At 36.2% G+C, this 23,706-nt stretch overlaps 2 protein-coding genes across 2 annotated transcripts in view; both read left to right on the forward strand.

Annotated features, from left to right (window-relative positions):
* The window catches only part of LOC137406396 (protein unc-13 homolog A-like), a 33,048-nt gene extending 27,479 nt beyond the window's left edge, over window positions 1-5,569 (forward strand). The window contains exons 6-7 of the mRNA XM_068093008.1: window positions 5,245-5,361; window positions 5,502-5,569. Of these exons, the coding sequence (XP_067949109.1) occupies window positions 5,245-5,361; window positions 5,502-5,569 (185 nt within the window). The remainder of the gene's footprint in view (window positions 1-5,244; window positions 5,362-5,501) is intronic.
* Window positions 5,564-23,706, forward strand: part of LOC137403905 (protein unc-13 homolog B-like) — a 70,978-nt gene continuing 52,835 nt past the window's right edge. The window contains exons 1-5 of the mRNA XM_068090016.1: window positions 5,564-5,671; window positions 7,193-7,285; window positions 9,284-9,497; window positions 19,907-19,995; window positions 23,293-23,380. Of these exons, the coding sequence (XP_067946117.1) occupies window positions 5,583-5,671; window positions 7,193-7,285; window positions 9,284-9,497; window positions 19,907-19,995; window positions 23,293-23,380 (573 nt within the window). The 5' untranslated portion in view covers window positions 5,564-5,582. The remainder of the gene's footprint in view (window positions 5,672-7,192; window positions 7,286-9,283; window positions 9,498-19,906; window positions 19,996-23,292; window positions 23,381-23,706) is intronic.

Consider the following 23,706-nt stretch of genomic DNA (forward strand, 5'->3'; position numbering starts at 1 on the left):
GTGTTAGGTGGACCTTACTTGTCAATTGACGCAAGCTAGCCCCAAAACCTTACATGGAATTGGTTAGTTTAATGCGCGTGTGCTCTATAGGAAGTTCCTGCTTTCACGCTACTAGCATTGTACCCAGTCGCTTACACATTGATGCGTTGAGAAAACCCTCAAACAAGTTTAGTCACAAGTTACCAGGCATTGCAATCTGTGTTAGCACACCTTCATTGCTTTGTCTGCATGTTCCCGTGCACTCAAAATGTACTTGGTGAGCTTTCATTGGCTCTGTATTAATGGCATGGCTGTATCATCCTCTCAATTTCTGTATATATGTGGATCCAGAGGTGGTGGTTGTCTGCTTTCAGCTAATGACTCTGACTATACCAGCGAAGGTAACTTTCCTTTGTCTTCTAACCATCACAATAACATATCTGCTCACCAACTTGGTGCCAGGCTCCCGTCATCCTTACCCTCACATCTAAATAGTAGTCGAGAAGGCTTGTCTCCAGAGGATCGATATAGCGGAGTGGAAACATGCAGCCGGTATGATGGCCAGTATCTGTCAGATGGGGAATATAACTCCCATATACAATCTAATGGTTATGTTATCCGAAACGAATCTGCCGAATTTGTAATACATGGTGACCATAATCCCTATCATAAAAATAACCAGAAGACCTCTCTGCCGGGCCCAAAAATTGGAAGTCACCGAATGAACGGGTATGCATCGAGATCACCAAACCATCATTTTCCTAATGTCTCCGATAATCACTGGCAAGAAAATGGCTTTCACTCTCAAGAATGTAACAAAGGTATGACGGAACGACCATCCACTCCCTGTAAACCTCCAGTACCCAAGCCTCGTAGGTCTATTCATGTGAGTGAGATGGAGACCGGTGGTACACACACGGAGAGACAGGGTGGCACTCCTGAAATTATGTATTACAATAGTCGACCAGGGTAAGACCGAGTTTCCCTAGCGCCCTAGTTACTTAACACAATCAGATAAAGGGCAGTTGCTGTGATAGCAGTAGCCAGTGTCATCTGTAAATGATATAAAGGATCAGTGAGGCAACGTTAATGTACCTGAAAATATGTTTTTTACAAATGCTTTGAGGTAAAATTGGTGCACGTGCAACATCGAAAAACTCATTGAACAGGTTTTAGCTATACTATCGTTCTCTCTGCCTTTCTTTACTTGCTCAAGTAAATCTAATGAGATTAAATCAGCTATCTCTATAACACGAATGCTGAAACGTAGGTGCCAAAAAGGTTTTGAGTTTTACGGCTTATAGAATTTCGGATTTTATGATCACATTTGTGCTAGGGATGACGGTGGCTCTAAACACTAAAGATAATGAAGTCAAATTGTTAGTTATTCATACACAGCGGCACGGGCCTAGCAGGCTTTGGAATTGATTTGGCACCCAGCATTAAGGAGTCTACATTTTGGGCAAGGGAGATAATCTTAGTATATAATGTGGTCTGTGCAAATTCATACAAAAGCATTTGCCCTTTGACTAATGCGTAGAGCATTTGTAGCTCCAGGCCTGTCCCGCTTGATGCGCTGCGCATTCCTTATGACCAGTCAATCATAGCATACTCAAGTGGAAGTTGAACAGTAGTTCTAAAATCTGCCTTGTGCATCTGCATCAACCTATGCTTAGGTGAACACCATCTATACTTGTAATCAATGTAGCATCAAGCTTACTGGAAACACCAGCGGGGTGGTCTGGTCCAAAACTTTTTAAAGTTTTAAAGGTACATGGATAAATTTTTAAATTTTTTTAAATTTTTACTGATTAGCCACACAAGCTCAGAGTATTTGTTAAAAGTTGACTTACAACAAAATTCACATTACAGTTATTTGATATGAAAAGATTCACCATGTCTTACTCTGTTGTGTTGTAGGTGCAAAATATGTTGGAATGTGATTACAAGCTCTTAAAAGCTCAAAAACGAACAGTTAATCGCAGCCACACGAGACCGCCGTAGTTTAGATTCTCTTTCCAAAATGGCTCAAATGTGATGTAGTTGTGGTAGATGGTTTCTGTTTACACTTTCATGCAACCTTATTCGTCGAAATATTTTCACAAATATATTTCACGCATTCAATAAAACCATGTCTATTGTTCTTACGCGTCTATTTTATCGTCATTGTAATGCTGTCACTTTTAGCAGTGATATCTTATAACTTACCGTAAAAATTCGTTAAACTTTTTAACCTTAGCTCGAAGGAGTACATATCATTGTCTGATAATCATGACGAGCCTGTTGGTCAACTGTGATAATCGAAAAGTGCTGCAAAAATTATTTTTGAAGTATTGGGTCACATGATCAGATTACGGCTTGACGATTAGTTCAAGCCGAAACAAAACTGTAAAGTAGCGAGCATCTATATTTGATACGGGGTCTTCGGTAAAACCCGAAGTGTTTGTCATAAACTAGTGCTACGATAAGTTTAAGGCCTTTCAATTCACGTGAGAACATCACGTGACAAGACAATAACCAAACTGTAATGACTCCGTCAGAGAAATAAAGAGATTCCAATCTACGGCGGCTTTTCGTTTTTGAGCTTTTAAGAGTTTGTAATCACATTTCCACATATTTGGCATCTACAACACAGCAGAGTAAGACATGATGAATCTTTTGATACCAAATAACTGTAATGAGCATTTTGTTGCAAGTCAACCTTTGATGATAAATTATTGAATTGAGCATCCCAAAAGATGTCATTTTGTAGGTGATTTTTTTTGTAGTATTTGAGTTTTGTTTTTGTGTGATTTTATTTCGAGTTGATGAACAAAATCAATTCACTAATAGCAAAAAATTAAATGGAAATCGCTTTTCATAGCATTAAATTGTTTCACCAACTCCAAGCTATGGTTGTTCCTTTTTTTAACCAAGTTGAGTCTGAAGGTATTCAGTTGCAAGCTTTTTCGCTTGGACTGTTTCGTTCAGCTAAAGATTCTGACATGAAAAGTTTTGGCTGGCCACACGACTCCTAGTCATTTTTCACATTTTTACAAAAGTTTTGTAGTGTAAACATATGTGCATGTGCTCTATTTTTTACACACTAGCCATTGGTAGGCTATAGTATTGTAACAACTACAAGTATGTCTGATAGAAAGCCAGTATGATATGGGCAGTATACAACCGTGAGAGGAAGCCAAGTGTAAATACATGTATGTAGGTGCTGATGTTGTATTTCTTGTCTCCATTTTGGTTTATAATGATATGTTTATTAACCTCCACCTTGATACACCTCACTATAGAACAAAACACATAAGATCACTACAACAACATCAACATTGTTACAATTGCTTCCAATGAGGCTTCTGCCAAGTTTGTGCGGATTGGATGATCATAACCTAATGAGAGTTCCCCTTATCAAGACTTAGCTGTAAGTTCTTCATAAACCTGTCAGGATGGTCCATCATCAGTTGTTGAGGAGCTAACAAATCTTGCATATGCAAACTATACACACCTCTTCTATGACAGTGCAAGATTCAACTTGATGTAGCTTGACAAGACAAGAGTATAAGGAGATAGGCAGCCTTCATAGGAGCAACACTGACTGGCGATTCTGTGTTTGACTATCTTTGCATCTTTCATTGAACATTGGATTAGCCCAGTTTTTCTACAACTCGCCTTCATTTCTCCATATGAAGATCATCATTTCTGTATCGAATATGTTCAAAATTTATGTATATTTAAAAGATACAGTCAAACATGGATAACTCGAACTTCAAGGGACCGAGCAAAAGTGTTCGAATTATCAGAGCGTTCAAGTTATCAGAGCACTGTCACAAGTCCATATATTTACTTATTTATTAGTAGATACATGTACATATACAAACTATAATATAAATCAAAAGCACAAACGGCTTGTTTCAAATTAAATGCTTCTAATGTAAAGTTTAAAACGTTTTCATGAAAAAGTATAGAGATTTTTCTATCACTTGAGATTGGTTTGTTGTTTGAGGTGATGTTATTGCCAGGATGTTTTTTTAGATTGACATTGGAAAAACTTGATCGTTGTTGAAATGCTCAAAAGAAAAGACATTTTTTTCTTTTGAGCGTTTTACCCACGATCAATTTTGCCAATTTTTCTTGAAGTTTATGCAACTTCAAGAAAAAGTTACCAAAGAAAAATTCCTTACTTTACCTGGGATTCGTTAAGAGCAACACTCCGAGGCAGTTCAATTAAAAGTTTTACGAGGTTAAACGGTACATTGTATATCACTCACGCTTTTTGAATGGATACTTATTGAATGTACACACGTATTCTGTGTTTAGGTCAAACGATGAATAGTTTTTTTAGCTAAGACACGTATACGTTTAATAAAAACAATTTTTAAGACGTTTTAAACATTCAACATTCCGACGTTGATTCAACACGGAATCAACGTCGGAAAACTATTCGTCACGGGCTAGCCGGGTCACGCGCTCAAGGATTTTCGCCACGCACATACAAAACAATATGCTGTTTTTGTTTTGTATGTGCGTGGCGAAAATCCTTGCGCACGTGACCCGGCAAGCCCGCGCTATTAATCGTATAGCAGTATAAATCAAATTTTACCAAACCTTTAGAAAAGTCGTTGACAAAATTATTTTGCCGATGGTGGTAATAACAACGCTTATGAATTCCGAAAAGATGAGGTTTACCTCTATGGCTTTGAATAAAGTGATTTTCTAAAGCGATAACAACCGTTTCGGTAGCCGTTGGGCAAAAAACAGTTCGAATTAACAGTGTTGAGTTCGAGTTATCTATAGCAATTTATCATTACGTGAGAACGGACCAAAGAAACCGTTCGAATTAACCATGTTTTCGAGCTATCCGTGGCCGAGTTATCCATGTTTGACTGTATCTTGTAAATATGGAATGATTTTTATCATTATAAAAACGATTGAGTTGTTTCACTATCTGTTAAACGTTTGTCCTAGTTCACACTACAAAATCAAACATTTTAATGGAGATGTATATTATGTATATTATAACCACTGCAGCATGTGTGGTGCCATTCAGTCAGTTTTCTTATGATTGGGGGTTGGTAATGCTGAGGAAGCAGCTGGCGCTGACTTTTGGCTCATATGCATGTTCACTTCTGCTCATCTGATCCTCTAACCCCATTTACTTAGCAGTTTAACTTTTAGGCTGGTATAGATTCGTCTCACAACTAACATCGGTGATGGCGTCTGTAATATAAGAGAATGGTGACTTTGTCTATATTAATCAACTGATATTTTGTGCAGCTGACTCTGCTGACAGTGAGAAGCTTTCGTCTACTTCTTCGGTGAATGAACCAGCAGAAGTTCGGTTATCAACAGTAGAGCCTGATTATAGCGAAGAACATCTTGTTATTTCTCAGCGTAAAGCCTCGAGAGACCAACTGTCACTTCCTCTGCTTGACTCGCTAATAATGGATCAAAGCTCGAATGAAATTGATCATCAGGATTCAGATGCTTCCAAAAATGCAGACGACGTTGAAACTGCTCCTGTTCAAAAAAAGAGCAGTCTGACAAGGAAGCCGGCACTCCGTGGTCCTTCACGCTCGCACTGGCTAACCAAAACACCTAGCTGGTTACATAGAATGGAAGAAAGAAATCTCAAGTTTCATCCGCCTCGACGACAAGTCGATTCAGCTCCAACGGATGAAGTAGTTTGGGCATCCGTTTCCAGGTGGATTGTACTTTAACAGTGTTCCTAAGCATGGCTAGTGTGCTTTACAGCAATTGGTTATAAACCTACCTAACCTGTACAAGCACAACTTAGTGGTACCAAGGATCCATCATGTGTTAGCAATATGGTTTGCTGCGTGTATTAGCAATAGCACTGAAGACTCATTTATAACATAACATATTGTCATGCTGATGAATAGTTATCGTAAAACCTTTATGTGAACCTCTACCGCGATGGCGCTGTATTTTTCAACCAGTATTCTGTAGTGGCGTTTTATTAGCCGGCGTTCAAGTAGAGGGTGGCACTGAATTTTTTGACTAGCTCATCTGAATTTTAGGAATATGAATTTTATATTTTGACGAGCGAAGCATAATAATTTCGTATTTATTTTGCGCCCTCCTTCGGGCTGAGTGTCATTAATGCCATCGATCTCAGCATTTTTGCTAAACTTTTTTTCATACACGTTGAAGTATCAGATCGAATTAAACAAGCATATTATACCTGGATAGTTATTAAATATTTCGATGGTGTCACTTTCAAAGTTTTAAAAAAAAAACTGTAAAGCTTTGGAGTTAGAAAACAGATTTCGATGTGCCATAACAATCGCTGCTATTACATCGTACGGTGTTCCTAAACATTATTCTCATCTTTCATTAAATCATTTTAAAGTCTTCTCAGATATGCCGTCACTGAAACCATAGCGACCACTGCAGCAACAAAGAAAAAAATTAAATGTTATTGATGTAATCAAGTCACTATTAGTACCGTTTTGTGGACACTTTTCTACTGATCAGTTTCTATTATGAGTTCATCAAATCAAAAAATGCCAAAAGTTGCGGTCAAATAGAGGTGGTGTTCAACTAAAAGACGGCGCCGTATTTTTCAGCTCTCTTCCTATAGTGGCGTTCTATTAGAGGTGGCATAAAAATAAAGAGATGTTCAAATAAAGGTTTTACAGTATTTGGTTTGATACGAACAAAAGCAAAAAATTTAGAGTTGTCTGTTCTTTAGTATTTGTTGTCTCAAAACATGTCGTGTAAAATTAACATGGTAGCAGACTATGTTTGCGAATTGTTTTAAAATAAATTTTTTTAAATTACTTTAAAACAGATGCAAAACTTATAATTTCTCAGGGTATGGGCATATATTTTATTGAAAACAAATTAGAAACTTCAAACTAAAAAGTAATGTTATCTATTTATCGACAATCATTTCATTACAGATATTTTATGTGATCGTATTTAATGCATTTGAAAACAATCATAGTGCATAGTGTTTGACATGCTAGGAGTCGTGTGTGCAACATTTCTAGACACTAACAGTAAACCTAGATAAATGACTAAAAATATTGTTTGAACATTTAGCCATTAAATTATATAAAACCAGTTGTCTTCTATAACTGTAGCGTGTAGTGACAGAACTCTTATAAAGGGGGTAGATTACTGAATCGATACAACATAGCAGGTGCCTGATCATTTTTGAGGAGTTCTATTACTTTTACATATATTTGTCGCCTCACAGATATGTTACCATGCCTGAGCGCACCACGGATGACCCGGGAGATTTGGACTCAACATGCCACAGTCTGGAGGATATAACACAGGATATGCAGAGGTACATAGTTAGCTATTGGGCTATTTTGTGATCAGAGATTTTTATAGTCGCTGCAATAATTTGCTATTCCACAATTTGCAGTGTCACGCTCTCTTATTAAATTATTGTTGTTATGACAGCCTTTTGTGAGGATATTGTGACAATAGTTAGTTAAAAATGTGTTGCTTGTTGTTAGAGAGCCCCAAGATCAAGTGGGATATTTGAATGATTATGGGGGCTATTCATTGGCTCCCCAATCATCTGGCCCATTCAATGTCGAGATGAACCCCTACTATTGCGATGACAGGTTATTTGAATGTTGTGTTGCACCCAAATTTACTTCATCGCATGCAACCATTGTGTTTCTAGAGGTTTTGTTGCTTGTTTTCTTTAATAGGTCAGGACCACTAATGTGACCATAGATAAAGCTTTGGTTGTGTTTCTAGGCATTTTAAATGAAATTTCGAATCAGACAGCAAGTTTTGTTGTCTCTCATAGCTGTGCCCTTCAGATCGCGGGTAGAATGGTGACTGTTCTGGTTTAACTAAGTGCTGGTTGCTTTTGTTGTACAGGACGTGTCAGGCATAGAATAAGCTTGTTGGTAGTAAAAATAAGGCACCTGATATAAAAGTAAGGAAAAGTTGTTGGAAGAAAATTACCGATATATGGTCTGCTAGCCTGATAACGAATTGCTGGATTTGTAATCGCTCACAGTCCCACTCTAGTCTATATTGTTGTTTTCAATGCAGGAGTGAACAACTCTTCAAGTTCATGTGTTGTAAATTTTTGTCATCGTGCTTGCATTTTTAAAGAGATAAAATGAGTTAGAAGGGTGTAAAAAATATGAGACCTGAACGACAGCGTGAAGCAGCACCGCATAGGATATCAGAAAATGAAACTATATTTGAATAACCTTTTTATACACGCTAATGGTTTAGCATTTTCTTTTTTTTCGCAATTTCTCTCTCTTGTCACAGCTTCTTTTTTGTATAACACCATTAATTTTAATGAGTTGTCTATTTGTGTTGGTTTTCGTTAGCACTAATTGCTTGCATAGATGGGCTAAGATGGTTAATTTTGTGTCAGAATTAAAATAGATATTTTTTGTATTGTCTCATGCATTATGCAGGTCACTCATTCTAGTTCACTAATAACTTACAAGCCAAACACACATCAATTACCTGTACAGCATAGCGGTAATTTTCTTACTCACCACTCATTGTCATAGACTTTCATTTTTTAGGTAACTTCTATTGTGATTCAGTGCATAGAGCATAGACTCAGTGCATAGAGCGCCAACTCTATTTAATGTTTAAAGATGAACTTACACAGCATTTTAGTAGAATTTAACAGAAAGTATCGGTACTGTTATATCATTTGCGATTGATTTTGATGTTTGAAGTGATCTGACTGCCAGGATGTTTCAAGACTAAAATCGGCAAAACTTGATTGCAATTCAAATGCTCAGATCAAGCGAATGTGCCATTATGTCCATATTTGCAGAAAGACAAACAGAATAGAGACACATAACACTGCAACTTGAACACAATAGCCAGTATCAACTATAGCAGCGATAGCAACTAGTGACGTCATTTCGCACGTTTCTTTTTTCTGAGCGTTTTAACCTCGATCAAGTTTTGTCGATTTTAATCTTGAAATATCCTAGCAGTCAGATCACCCCAAACATAAAAAACAATCGCAATTGATAAAAAATATTGATATTTTTTAATAAAATCTACTAAAATTTTGTGCGAGTTCATCTTTAAACTCAAATGTCAAACTAACCCACTTTTCATTTAGTTAACTTCAAGTGATACACATGTTGTACCGCCACAAGTTAAATTATGCTGGTACCATTTTGGTCAGGTTAGTCAACACTCATTAAATGTTTGGCAGCTCGGCAGTCAAGCCTAAACCTTTGCTGATGGCTCTTGAGACGGCGCAGAAATGGTCATGCTGCTGCATTGGCTTTTTTCTTTTTTCAAGATGCTGTGATGAGCGTTTACATTGTTCTTACAGTGCCAGCCTCGGATCCGACGTCCGCAGTCAAATAAGTTGCACAACTGAATATGAAGGTGACCAGGAGGCAGCCTCTCATGGATTTGAAAAGATGCCGCATAGTGATTCGTCTTCAAAAGTATTTCAAGATGAGCCTGATGGTTTTCCTCGGCGCCTACGTCTACCGACACCTGCCAAAGCTCGCTGGCTCAAGGCCTTTCATAGCGTGAAACAGGTAATCCAGTCGCCTGATATCTCTAGCTACCTCCTCTTTCACTCCTCTCATCCATACTAGAGATACTTGGTATAACGTACTGTAAGACTAGCTTGAACTAGGTTTGAATTAGCTTATCATATATATTTTACTCAATTCTTTGTTGTTTTTTTGCTTCATATGACTCATTTTTTCACTTTTACTTTTGAACCTGCAGTTTCAAGAAATTGTGACTATCATAAGAAAATTACTTTGTGTTTAGGGTCAGGTATTCGCTCAATTTATGCATCGGATATGGAGAATTAATGTTTTGTGGTGATATAGCGTGTCATGTTTTGGTGGAATGTTTTAACAATAATGGTGAGCAGACAACTCAACACTAGATAATTAGCCCCAGGTCTGCTGACACCTGCATCCCCCACTCTCCACCATAGCTTTCTTCTTCTTCTTCTAGAAACAACAGTAGCATAATTTTAATTTAGGTACTGCTTTCAGCCAGAATGGGCGTAAATGCTGCTAATAAATCAGCTGCCATTGGAATGCAATTTTATAAAATCTGTTGGTAATCAGTCGTTTATATCTTTCGTTGAACTAATGTGTACTTCTCTTAACTCAAGTGAATAAAATGATGTCGCTACCATTTTGTGTCACAAGTTTTCAGACACCAAAAAACTCAATGTATTATAATTATTCAAAGTAAACTGCATATTCATCAATGCTAGCGACTGTTTCAGACCCATATTGTGTCACCATAACATTTATATGAACAGTAATAATGCTCAATAGGTATTTATAAAAGGTAAATGTGCAGTAGCAAACGACATTGTCTTTTTAAATTGTTAGCCACCAGCGGTCACTATTTAAAATCAATATAATAATATATAATTATACAGAATAATTAATTATTCTGTATAATTATGTAGTTTGTTTGTTTATTAACAAGGAGCATACTAATACGTGTAATATATAATGTTACTAGTATGCTAATAATATATAATTATATATAATGTAAGAATCACTTATTGTCAGATAACTGTCTGTTTGGTACTTTAGATTTGGCTTGCGAGCTTCGTCGTTTATTTTTTAAAAGTGGGCGTTCTCACTTAGCGTTGTTCTTACCTTGGGAGATTTGATTATGAAAACAGTTAACCTGTACTTGCCCATTGAGCGATAGTTCAATGATAACAGATTCCATCTTTTTAAAATAACCCTACTTTAATCCTCTGATTTAAAAAGTTTCAAACAATCTACAAGTCAAAGAAGTTAAGGTTATGACAGAGTTGAGGCGGGCTGTGATATGTATGCTCGTTTGTGTCTACCTCGGTATTACATTGTCGCAATAAGTATAGGGGCGTCTGTCAGGGCCATCTAACCTCATCCGAAGCTACCATTTATGTATGCATTTCTCAAAAAATGAAGTGTTCACTTTTTAACTTGCAAATCATGTATATCTATGGAATTAATATTCTCAAATATGTGGAATTTAAATAAGATAAAAATACAATAATTATATTGGCTATGGTATAATCGAAAGTATAATAAAAAGTATAACTGTTGTAATTTTAATTACACATTAATATTTATAATTTGAATAGTACTGATGTTTCTATAAAAGGCAAATTCTTTGTAAAAGATAAAAAGAATAACTCAAATAAAAATAATGAAACTAAATATTTAAAGAAAGTATTGTATGGGTAGAAAACATGTTTTTTTGAATGGTTAGTCTTTGCTTGGACATGTATAGTCTAGGTCATGCAAAAGTAATTGTTGATTGTCGTGTTAACATCAAACGAAACATTTGGTGCGTACCAATTGACACGTAATTGCAAGCTATTGATTAGTTCTTGGATTACCCTCAAGAGTTTTACCAGTGAATTTAAACTCGCAGAAGGCTGTATTATGTTGTCACCGGGGAATGTATGACCAGTTTAATCATACATACGAGACCATTCTTCATAGACTTCTTTTTCAAGTCCCTCTAGTTTGCTTGTCGTCTTGCACAAAGAAAGCACTAACAAGTTATTGTCTTCCCGTGGAGTTCATCTTTTATAGAAACTAGTACACAGTGTGTCCAATCCCGTGCGCTGTGAGAGATCATCATGGGTTATAAGTATGTGCACAATTATTCCACAATGCAACAAGGTGGTCGAGTGGCAGAGTTGCTAGTGCAGTTGGCTGGAAAACTGAATATTTTGGTTCAATTCTCTTGCCGCGCAATCTCTTTTACTAATGCTCTAAGCGTAGTTGCAGACAGACACTGCTCTTATTATAGTAAAGACTTTTGGTTGAAAAATTTTTTCAGAGCTCTTGCATTAATGGTATCACTTTAGAAGTATTAATTCATTTTTACATTATTAAAAATTAATTTTTATGTAAATGAAATGGCTGTCTAGGTGAAGTTATTACTATGTCAGATATTGTGGACAAAATTTTCAAATGCTTACAAATATAGCATGTCACTCAGTGCTTTCAGCCGTTTAATAAAATGAGTTTATCATGTTTCGTATTACCATTATTAATCATAATTGATCTTATGTTAATCTTATTAATCTTATGTTATCTTAAATCATAATTATCTTATTCTCTTGATTTCTGCCTGCCTTTTACACTCCTCTAGATACAAGTTTCTTTTTGAACAATAATTATTGTTCAAAAAGAAACTTGTATCTAGAGGAGTGTAAAAGGCAGGCAGAAATCAAGAGCTTATTAAAAGGTACACACAAAACAACGCAAGGATTTGAGAATTTCGTTGTAATATCAGAGGCTGTAATAAAGGTGCAATGATGTTGGTGATTTAATGCCAGTTTTTACTGTTATAGATTATGATTGAATCAAGAGGTGTAAAAGCTTTAGTACAGAATTTCAATACAATCATCCGATAACTGTAAAATCATTTCATAAAATCATACAATGGGTAAGCCATGCATTTTTGGGAGATAACCCCGGCTAAGTGCCCGTAGTGTTATGATAGTTCTACAAATAAGCTGAAAAGTAAGATCGAGAAATTAACTTCGATAAGTGATTATTTGTAAACATTCGCTAGATACTTGCCGTTCATTAAGCCCACTCATCCCTCCTTAATGTATAATATTGATTTGTCAAGACATAATCATCTTTTTTTTGCATTACCAGCTTGCAGCATTCAAACGGTTCTCTTTATGTGTCTAATTTGCGTAAAAGCCATTTGAAGAGAGACACCCACAACTTCGTATATTATACGCCGTTTGCTGTCCAATTCGGATTCTCATTTCACGTATGTTCTGCCGCTTTGCATTGCTCAGCAGATTGTAAAATATGCTTATTGTTCATATCCACTTAGATAATTTGCAGATGAGTCTTAGTTGGCTGCCATATTAATGACAAGTATATTGTTGCCCTGTAACCGCAAGCGTTACCTTAACTGATGAATCGTAAGCATATTGATTGGTATTATTACACATGAAGCTTGTCATTAACTCCTAATCATAATATTGTCACGCGCCTCTTGCGACTGCTGCTCGCTTTTGAGGATATGCGATCAGTGCCGATGACTCGTCTACAAGCATCATGTACAACTCTGGAGCGGGTAGTCTCAACTTGAGATCTCTTCTTTGCTTCATACCTGGTTTATCACGAGGGAAACCCTTGCATCAAAATGGCGGAGTCAACAATTTAAAGAGACGTTCATCCGCTGATGATGTACATCGAATTCAGTTACATCGCAGAAACACTCAATTTTATGGCAGCTGCTCTTCGTCAGAAGGAGATGGATATTTAAGTCCAAGCGCAAACAGTGATGATGCTGATGGTGATTGTCCGCCATCTTACACACTGCTGCCTCAGCGAAGCGAGGTAAAAGAATCACCAGTGGGAAATGACGTTGATTACTCTAGGCCTCCGGCGCCTGAAATCGTAATTGTACAGCCCTCTGATAGTGAAATAAGCTTTAATAATTCATCAGGCTCCAGCCACAGTCACAGCAGAGCTTTGCCAAAACGGGATTCTTCAGACGACAATTTGAACAGCAGTGAGATAGTGGCGGACTGCCAATCAACTACATCATCATGGGTATCCCCTTTACTTGATAGTCCAAGTCGAGAATGCTCCCCAATCCAGCAGGTCTGCCGAAGTGCTTCGCTCGACACAACAGACTTGCAGTGTACGTGCGGTCTGAGTAACCCCTCTATCTCTAAAAGTCTTAGCAATGAGTGTAGCTACCTGGCTCACAGCGATTCCTGCTCTACCTGCCTTGACAGTTCAGCCACGGAGTGCAGTTGTATGGCTCATTGGCAAATGGACCAAGATGCAAGTCACTCAGGGTCGCTAGAAAGTCAGTTGTGTAATACAACAAACAATCGAGATGACCAGAATTATCATCGATCAGCATCTCAGAATAACGTATCATCTAGAATGGAACCAAATAACAATGACTCATCTTCTGCATTGGTAAAACCTGAGGGAGATAATACAGTAACTAGTGAGTTGGTCAATGGTAAGGTGAGTAGCGAATTTCCGACAGATGCTAAACCACCAAGCCCTATGATGAGAGTTCAAGATCATAATTGTGACAACCTTAGTTTGTCCTCGGACAGTCGATGTTTTTCATATGTCTCAGCGCCACAGAGACAATATCAGCCATCATCTTGTGAATCCGAAATAGATGATATTGACAGACTTAGTCGTGCTGACAGTATGGAATGGTCGAGTGATTCCGAGGTTGTGGCAGCATTGAATCAACTCATCTCAAGTGAACTAAGTGAGTTTCCTACAGAAGATAATGTTTCTCCAAAAAATTCTGATCCAGATTTGGAGAAAGGCATCGCTGCCGATACTCTCAATGGGGAACATCCTGTTGAGATTGAATCTAGTGCCAATGTATTTACGGAGTTGGTACAGACTTTGCTAGGGAAAACTGCAACGAAAAAGGCTAGGATAGATGAGTTGAGTTCTGAGCTAACTCATAACAAACATAATGGGGTAAGTAGCTTGTCAAGCCCAAGCGCCCTACTATCACTCAAGTAGAGATCACGCTTCTGAAGACAATACTACACTTGCTTTGCTTCACACATGAGGCCTCGGCTAGAATTGCTTGGCATTGCTCAGTGTATATGAAAATGAAAGAAAAGAGTTTACCGCACAGTATTTTCATGTTTAATTTATGCTTCGCCATATTCCATAAATATTGATAACTGTCGAATAATCCCACTGGAGAGCAAGCTGTTACTACTAAAATCGATGGCTGACTTTGTGGTCATTGATACATGACACACTTGCCTAACATCTGTTACAGTGTGCTCTATAACTCTGTCGTCCATCTAGCACATGTCAGTTCATGGCATGCTGTCATTTAGAGTTCTAATGAGTGTCTAATTTTTATAGACCTGGCTAGGAAAACAGAAAAGAATAGAATAGATCATTTGAGTTCAGAGCTAAAAAGAATTGTGCGAGAGTTGTATTAGCAATTGGATGTAGATGAATAATGCTATTTGCTAGACTCTTTCAAGGTTTTTATGAAGTTTCCACATTTTTAAAAGATGCCATATAACTCTTGTAGGCTTAGTATAGATTGCACAGAATATAAGATGAGTAATATTTTTATACATAGATTTTAAAAGAACCATCGCTTAATGCTTGTACATGCTTATTTCCAATATACTTTTATTTCGACTTTTCCCACATTTATAACAATGCGAGCGGTTAGCCATGGCATAAGTTGAAAGGGTGATGATGTCGATCTCAATATGTACCTTAGGGCGCTTTCGAATTCCCCATGCGTACCTTCAAAGGGTGCTCGGGATAAAAATGCGGATAAATGTCCACGATTGAACGGGTACACTATACACACTCATTTAGTTTTACATGCATCCTTAAACTTCATCTTATCTCCTACCTCCTATCTTCTGCTGCCTGCAACAATATGTGTCTGATATAATAATTGCTCTGTAAATTACTCTGTAAATTACTCTTAATGACTCGTAAATAGATCCAATGAATGCATTTTTAGCATACTTAAAACTCATTCGTTTTAAGACCGCGCATTTGGTTATTGCACCGTGGTCTACAAACAAGCTTTTATAAATATCTCGGGCTAGAGCTTTTAAGGAGGCATCAACAACCCTGATTATCCACTGTCAATAGACTCGGACTTGGCTGTCACGATTCTGAATCAAGGCCAAAACTACTGTAATTCTCCTACAATTTTAGGGCACACGATTGACATTCAAATACCACACATGCGTCCCATCGCGTAACCTCTACAAAAGAGGACCTAAAAGCGCCCTTAATCATGGTGTTGTCCTCTCTTCGTTATGACTCGGTAATATTTTGCAGTAAATAAGCACTCGGACACAGGATGTGCTGTTGTAAACAGCCACTAGTACCTTCAACTAATTGACTAATCACCTTAATTTACCATTAGAGCGCATAAGAAGAATTTGCTTCATATGAAAATGTATATATTGAAGGAAAATGTGTAAATTTATATATTAAAAAATTTCCCTGAAATCTAATGAACTTACACTTACCAATATTAATAGATGGCATTACTCGCTGTTGTTTGTATATTCACACTATTGGGTTATTTACCTGTAAGTTTGAGGTATTGTCTCATACGAGGTAGTTCATGGATTACTTGCAGTAGTTTTTTGCATGGATGTGAGCTCACAGAAGGCATTACTATTCATTAGCTGACACATTCATTGTCAGTCTAGTCATAGATAAAAAGTAATTGAAGTGACACTAATTACTATTTACTAATCACAAGTTTGTTGACACCAAAAAACTCAATGTGTTATAATTATTCAAAGTAAACTGCATATTCATCAATGCTAGCGACTGTTCCAAACCCATATTGTGTCACCATAACATTTATATGAACAGTAATAATGCCCGATAGGTATTTATAATAAGTCGACAATATAACAAACGATATAGATAGAACAAATAGATAACATTTATAACAAACGACTTTGCATTTTCAATTTGTAGGCATACATAGGCAGCACTCAACATAAATTTTACTGTTAAACCTTTTGGAAGTTTAGAGCTGAGTAAAGAAATTAACGTTTAGCAATAAGGAATATTTAATAACTAACTAGAGAGAGGTTTTACTTATTTTGTGGATTCCCTGAGATCTGATCTTTGCAGCCATTAAATACTTCGGACTGTTTACACCCACCCACTGTTTACTGTTTACAATTCGTTTTTGAGCTTTTAAGAGCTTGTAATCACATTTCCACATATTGGCAACTACAACACAACAGAGTAAGAATCTTTTGATACCAAATAACTGTAATGTGAATTTTTTTGCAAGTCAACCTTTAACAACTTTCAATCAACTGTGAAAGTACTTAGGGTAGCACAACTCCTTCTGAACTGAATATCATATTAAAGCTCCAAGCTTGTAGAACTCAATTAAAAAACAGAAATTAAATATAGCTAATAGTTTTTTTCAAACTCTTTTAAAGATGTGATGTTGTAGAGGTAACTGAAAAAACATAAGGTTGGTATGAACTGAGCCTGATAGAGTGTGTATAGTTGTAGAGGTAACTGAAGAAACATATGGTTGGTATGAACTGAGTTGGATAGAGTGTGTATAGCTGTGGAGGTAACAGTAGAAACATAATGGTTGGTGTGAACTGAGTCTGATAGAGTGTGTATAGTTGTAGAGGTAACAGTAGAAACATAATGGTTGGTGTGAACTGAGTCTGATAGAGTGTGTATAGTTGTAGAGGTAACTGAAGAAACATATGGTTGGTATGAACTGAGTCTGATAGTGTGTATATTTTTCAGAATAGAAAAACAAATAGTTTAGCGTAGAGCTCTTGTTGCTGAGGATAAGAAACTGTTTAATTTATTTTTTAGTCAGTTTACCAAGTTTTTATCTTCATTACAAAGAATTTCAATCAGTTTGTCATTAGAAACTAATGTTTTGACGACAGCCATTTTTTATTTCACGGGTCGATTAGAAGTGCTCTCCGTAGGATCAGGTGGAAAAGCTTGTAAGGCTTCAAAGGGTCAAGCTTTAGTATTTAGTAGTTGTCTATTTTTAATTAAATGACAAGTCAATGGAATGGAATGACTAGCCAATGGAAGAGTCACATACTTTTTGAATAAGTTATTTACACGCTATCGCTAAATGCAATTTACAATAAATGTGGTTTACAATACTCGATTGTTATGCCGAAGATGTGGCAAATGGGGTATTATGGAATTGTTTCAACGTTCTTAAATTTTTAAGTGCATTATCTTACTGCTCCATAGCAGTAAATTTATTTTCATATAGCAAGGCGCGAGTTACACTGAATAAAGTTTACAACTTCGGAAGGCACCCAATTGTTAGACAAAAATGAAGTAGTCACTGAATATTTCAGGAGAATATTGTGTATGCAAATGGATTATAACATTACATCAGGGGTTCCCAACCTTTTCCATTCAGTTCCCCCCTTTTGTCTTTTCATAAATTTGATTCCCCACACACTTAACTCACATGACTAAAAACAACTGATACAAATTATAATCCCATTTTATTGTACTTTGTATCTAGACGTATAATAAAACATTATTAATTTTTATGCAGCACGCATACGACACACAACAATACATGACGTTTGGAATGGCGGTGAATTGGTTTATGACTAGGTTAACTTAATATCCAATCAAAATCTCGATGGATGTGTTCACATATATCTGGGTTCTGACTAGTAGCTCATCATTAGCAACTACGTAGTGTTATAGATAAAACCAAAATGTTAAATGATGAGACTCAAACTCACACGGCACTGCAGGACATAAATTAAAAATTTAATAGATCAGACACCTCGCTGTTCCCCCTTGTATATTCAAAATTTTCCACTAGGGGGAATTCCTCCCTGGTTGGGAACCCTTGCATTACATGGTAGCAATTGACCTTGAGCAATTGGATTGTGTGAAATCATTACAGATGAATTATTTACATAGTAACATCAACGTCTAACACTGCACGGTCTTATAGCTTTTAAAATTGAGTAGTATGCTTTCAATTTTTAAACAAGAAATCAATTGATGGCCATTCTGTTGTTAAAGATGAGATTACATAAATCTTTGTAGGTTTTATCAAAAAGTATTGGTATTTTTCTATCATTTGAAATTGATTTTGATGTTTGAGGTGATCTGATTGACAGGATGTTTTAAGATTGAAATCGATAAAACTTGATTGCTCGAAGACAAATACGGGCAAAATGACATCACTAGTTGTTATCGTTCGATAGTTGATATTAGTTATTGCGTTCAAATTGATGCGTTATGCGTCTCCTTTCTGTCGGTCTCTTTGCAACTATAGACGTCATAATCACACTTTCGATTGAACTGAGCGTTTTAATTGCAATCAAGTTTTATTGATATTAATCTTGAAACAATTGGGCAATCCGATCACCTTAAATCTAAAAAACAATCGCAAATAATAGAAGATTATCGATACTTTCTGACATAATATACAAAAATTTAGTGTACGTTCATCTTTAACCTTGTGCAGCGGCTCCGGCTCTGGTTTTGTTTTTCACTCTAATGGTTTCGATAGACCTTGCCCAGTGATCGGCATTCACCCTTTAAAATCTATATGGTGAAATATTGGAGGGCTTTCAAGTACTTTCCTAAAAATGTTACTGGCGGCATCATCTTTTTTTGGCAAAGGTGCAACAAACACCATTTAGTCATTGTTTGTCCGTTGTCTATCCGCTGCATTAATATTTTACTCAATCCACAGCCATAGCTCAGCCGCAAATCTAAGATTAATTTTTAATTAAATTTCAATCATTCCTTTGTCAAATAGCAAACATTATTCTTGCTTGTTTGGTTTGCATGAAATTTGATCTGACCACCTTCGATATATCCTCACTTTAAAAGGCTGTATGATTCTGTTTACTATTCCAATATTCTATTATCGAACCGGTTCAGATAACAAATCCTTTCATTTCTGAGGTAGTAAAAGTAAAGGTTTGTTAGCATAAAACCTGAGGCTTTTTATTACTATAGGAATACATTTTAAAGGAGCCTGGCAAGAAATATTGGGAAAGTCATAATTTAGTTACACGGATTTATTATGTTATACATGTTTATTTATTATATGTATGTATTTAGTTATGTAATTTAGCTATATTTAGCAATTCGTTGCTACTGGATATAGGCATTGAGGACTTTTATTGAAGCCCAAAGTATGGAGTTCATATATGTATTCTTAGATTTTGATACCACAATGATGTCAAGTAATTATGCGATTGTAACACTATGATGAAATCCGTATTGTTCAAATAGACCTTCATAAGATACTGGTAGATAACTCTATTGGTAGATAACTCTATTGATATATAAATATGAAGGTACATTGTCACCAGTATCATTTCTGTTGTTACTTCTGGAATCGCTACATGACCTACACAATGCGCATTGGACTAAAATTTACCGGTCTTTTGCAGAAACTTCAAAGAGAACACTCGTCTGAGGCAGCCGATGAGATCACAGCGCTGCCTGGTGACGCGAGGAAAAATAAGTGGATTAGCGATGTGTGAGTTTCATTACTGTCATTTTTGAATCTCTTCTACCTTCTGATCGTTTAGCGTAGTCTCCATTTAGCTTTAAAATAAAACCAGAGACTTTAGTTTGGGAACAGTCTCGTTATGTTTTTGTTAAAGATGATGTCTTTTGTGTAGCATGCTACCAGCGTGTATGTAGACGATAACAAACTAAACGTTGGAATGCAGCATTAGAAGTTTAAAACTTAAATTAGAGCCATTTGAAAGATAATTAGATTAATTTTAAAACTCTACCTGAATATTTATAACCAACTTTAAGCCATGGAGTTCTTGATCTATTCATTATAAATTATAGCGATAAAACAAATTTGTTGTATTTTGCATAAATATTAATGTTTAATCTGATAAACAGAATATAAAAGAGTCCTCCTAGGAAAGATGGTAAACTGTGATAACTTAGTTGAGTAATGCTGTAGAGTATGTTTAGGATTAGGTTGTGATGTCCTGTTTAGAAGGAGGCTGGAATGTCCTGTTCAGAACTTGCTTTATTGGTTGACGTTGGTCTTAACATTTTCGCTGTCAAATTATTTTCTTCCCAGGACATAAATATTTGGTAAAACCTATTATTTATTATAACCCAGTTGCGACCATATAAATTGTCATAACCTTTGAACCACACTGTATGTCAAAAATATTTTGATACTAAATTAATCAGCATAAAATTTTACATCAACTGATGCCATAAAAAAGGTTACGGATGTGTTGCAGAATAAACTTGGACACTTTTTCAGCCATTTTCGCTACTACTGTAAGCATGTTCGGAGTCGGACGAGTTATCAATATTATTACAGCTTACAGCATTATTATTACCACTAAAAATAAAATAATCACTATCAGTAGTACTATTCTTCAATAGATAATCACTCAGAGTCCATTGATCTACAATTAGTGAAACTTCTGTAGTTGTAATGCGTCTGACACAGCTGGTCATTGCTAAGAACTTGCTATAAAAAGTGAAACCAAGCTCAAGGGGATTGAAAACATATTTTAATTGGCTCAATGCAGGCGAATGATTGTTTTCTTTCGTTCAAGTGCAGATACAATAGGCTAATTAATTAATTACTAACTAGAAATGTTTTGTACGAAACCTACTAAAGGCGTACTATGCGGTTGTTGGCCATACCCAAATGCTGTGCCAAGATGCACTACACAACTTGAGGTACCTGATGAGCTAGGCTAGAAGTTGTATAGCATGAATATTCATGGCCAATGATAAAAGTGAGAATGCTCCATCCATGAGCATTTACTTCTATTTTATGATATATAGAAAGTTTCTGGTCATATAGCGAGCTGGCTTACTGAAGACATGGGTGCAGAAACGCATGGGTTCTTAGAAATAGTAAGCAAGAGAGTCTTTAATCTTAGTGAAGTACCAGCTTGTCAAGAGACGACTGGTGAAGGCAATTAATTGACTCGGTGCATATGGCAGCGAGATAGTTTACTCTGCCACATAATGAGTTTAATAGCTAAAAGATCAATTCAATTAAATACAAATGCATAATTTTTTTTGGTCATTATAATATTTTTTTCATAATCGTAATTATTACACAAAACACCACATATTTATTCAACTTCTTATAAAATTTCACTTGTTAGCATCATTTCTTTCGCTTTATTTGCTATAAATTTCTGTAAAGCAAGATGTTTGTTGTTGGGAAACTGATGGTTGGGGTAGGAAATGCGATGAACAAAAAGTTCATCTGTTTAGATAACCAAACAATCATCAAACTAAACAGAGTTCAGATTTCTTGATACTGTTTTATTTTGGCGAAATAGTTCTCCTATTCTTTTGTACATGGCATCAATAGTTGGCAATCTAGATAGTATTTACATTGCCAAGTTGTTATCAGGGACCCCTTGCTAAGGATGAATCGATCAAATGAATGTGAAGTTGTCAATGCAGCAAACATGATATTGTTTGTGACAAATATTTATGACGATCATATCTGGTCACCAACAAGCTGAGTGAGGAAAATAATTTTCATCACTTACTTTCGATTGCCGGAGCAGCGAGTTTACTTGTACTAATCATCTCGATGAAGTTGTTTTCTGTTTGTGACACTCACGGAGGGGGTAATGAACTCTTTAGAGTACAGCCAGCTGCCGCTCTTGGCAGCTTTGTGAGCTCAACAAGACGGTAAATGCTTATTCTTGAAAAGGTAGTTAATGTAATCACTCTTAGTTTAGCTCAAGATATAAAGTTTTGAAGGTTTTCCAATGTAACAATTACTAGGCAGACCGTTTCTTTATGATTACTTACTGGTTTTACCTGATTGTCATCAGCTATAACTCATTACTTTCAAAGTAAATGTCTCGTGTGAACACTGAGTGTAGTCAATATTTATGGTTGGCAATGCCCACTCTTAACAGTAAGTCGAAATGGATAGAGTTTGTTTCTATGTACAAAGGCTTATTCTTATTCAGATCAATGCTACTCACGAAAATGAGACCGCAGTGTAAACGCAATGCAGTGTTGGATTTTAGTCGCTGTCATTAATAGTAGTTTTGCTGCATTGTTCTGCTTACCTATTTGATTTTGTGTATCAGTTGCAGACAACTAGCCAATGGGTACTATACCTGCGTGTAATGTTCCATGACAGTGTTAGTACGCTATCAAACATTGATGATCACTTCTATGCAAAGGAATTTCTGAACATCTGGGGTAATATATGAACAAATAATTGGTCCCGGCATACAAAGTAATTTTCAACATACCGTGTTCAAATTTTTTCAAAAGGTTCAGTTTTGTAAGCAAAAGTGAAAAGTTGGTATAAATTATACACATAATCTAAAGATAATAAAAAATATAATATAGGGTAACCTCTATCTAGTATAAGTTGCACAGTGTATTTTTATTACTCAATCACCGTACTTATGCTTCGCCGAGCATACTCTTCCATTGACGCATTTTCAAGGTAAAATATCAATAAAAACTATTTTCACTGATTATTATTTCATAAATTTAGATTCTACATATATATATAGGTTTTATATTTGATTTATTGCAGTGTTATATAATGCATGTGTTCAGGCAGTATATAAGGGAAGTATTTATTGTTCTTTTTTGGCTCAGGAACATTTTGTATTTTTATAAAATACAAAATATTCTTATAAAAATTTTTGCACCAGTATACTACTAGTTCAAAGAAAATATTGAAGTGGATAACTCCCTAAGTCGAAGTTTGACAATATATTATGTTTGGTCATTCTGGAAGCTAATATTAAGATCTGATCATCTCTGTTCATTCCAAATCATGTTTTCATTGTAGGGCTGATAACTTCTACACAGGTATTGATATGCCATCCAGAATGGAGTTGCCCAGCCGACGCCAATCCGTACCCTTCGTCAGTGATTTGGTATGTTCATAATTTATCTGTTACCTACTGTTATCCTGTGTCATCAGCTGAATGTGATGGTAATAAACATTGAGTTTGTCTGTCCAACTGTATCCTTCCTATTAGCATGAGCGCCGTGACAACTGAGTAATGACAACACATAACAGTCAGCCACATGGTTCACATGATGACATCCTATCGGTGTACATACTGGTCTCGCGCAATAAAGAGGGCAAATATTTTGTCTCATTGTTCAGACGCATGAAGTTATTGATTCATATCTGTTGGAATTTTTATATCGTATCAACTTGACGCTATGTTAGTTTCCACATCATAGTATTTGTCCT

Source organism: Watersipora subatra, chromosome 1, assembly GCF_963576615.1.
Source record: "Watersipora subatra chromosome 1, tzWatSuba1.1, whole genome shotgun sequence".
NCBI lineage: Eukaryota > Metazoa > Bryozoa > Gymnolaemata > Cheilostomatida > Watersiporidae > Watersipora > Watersipora subatra.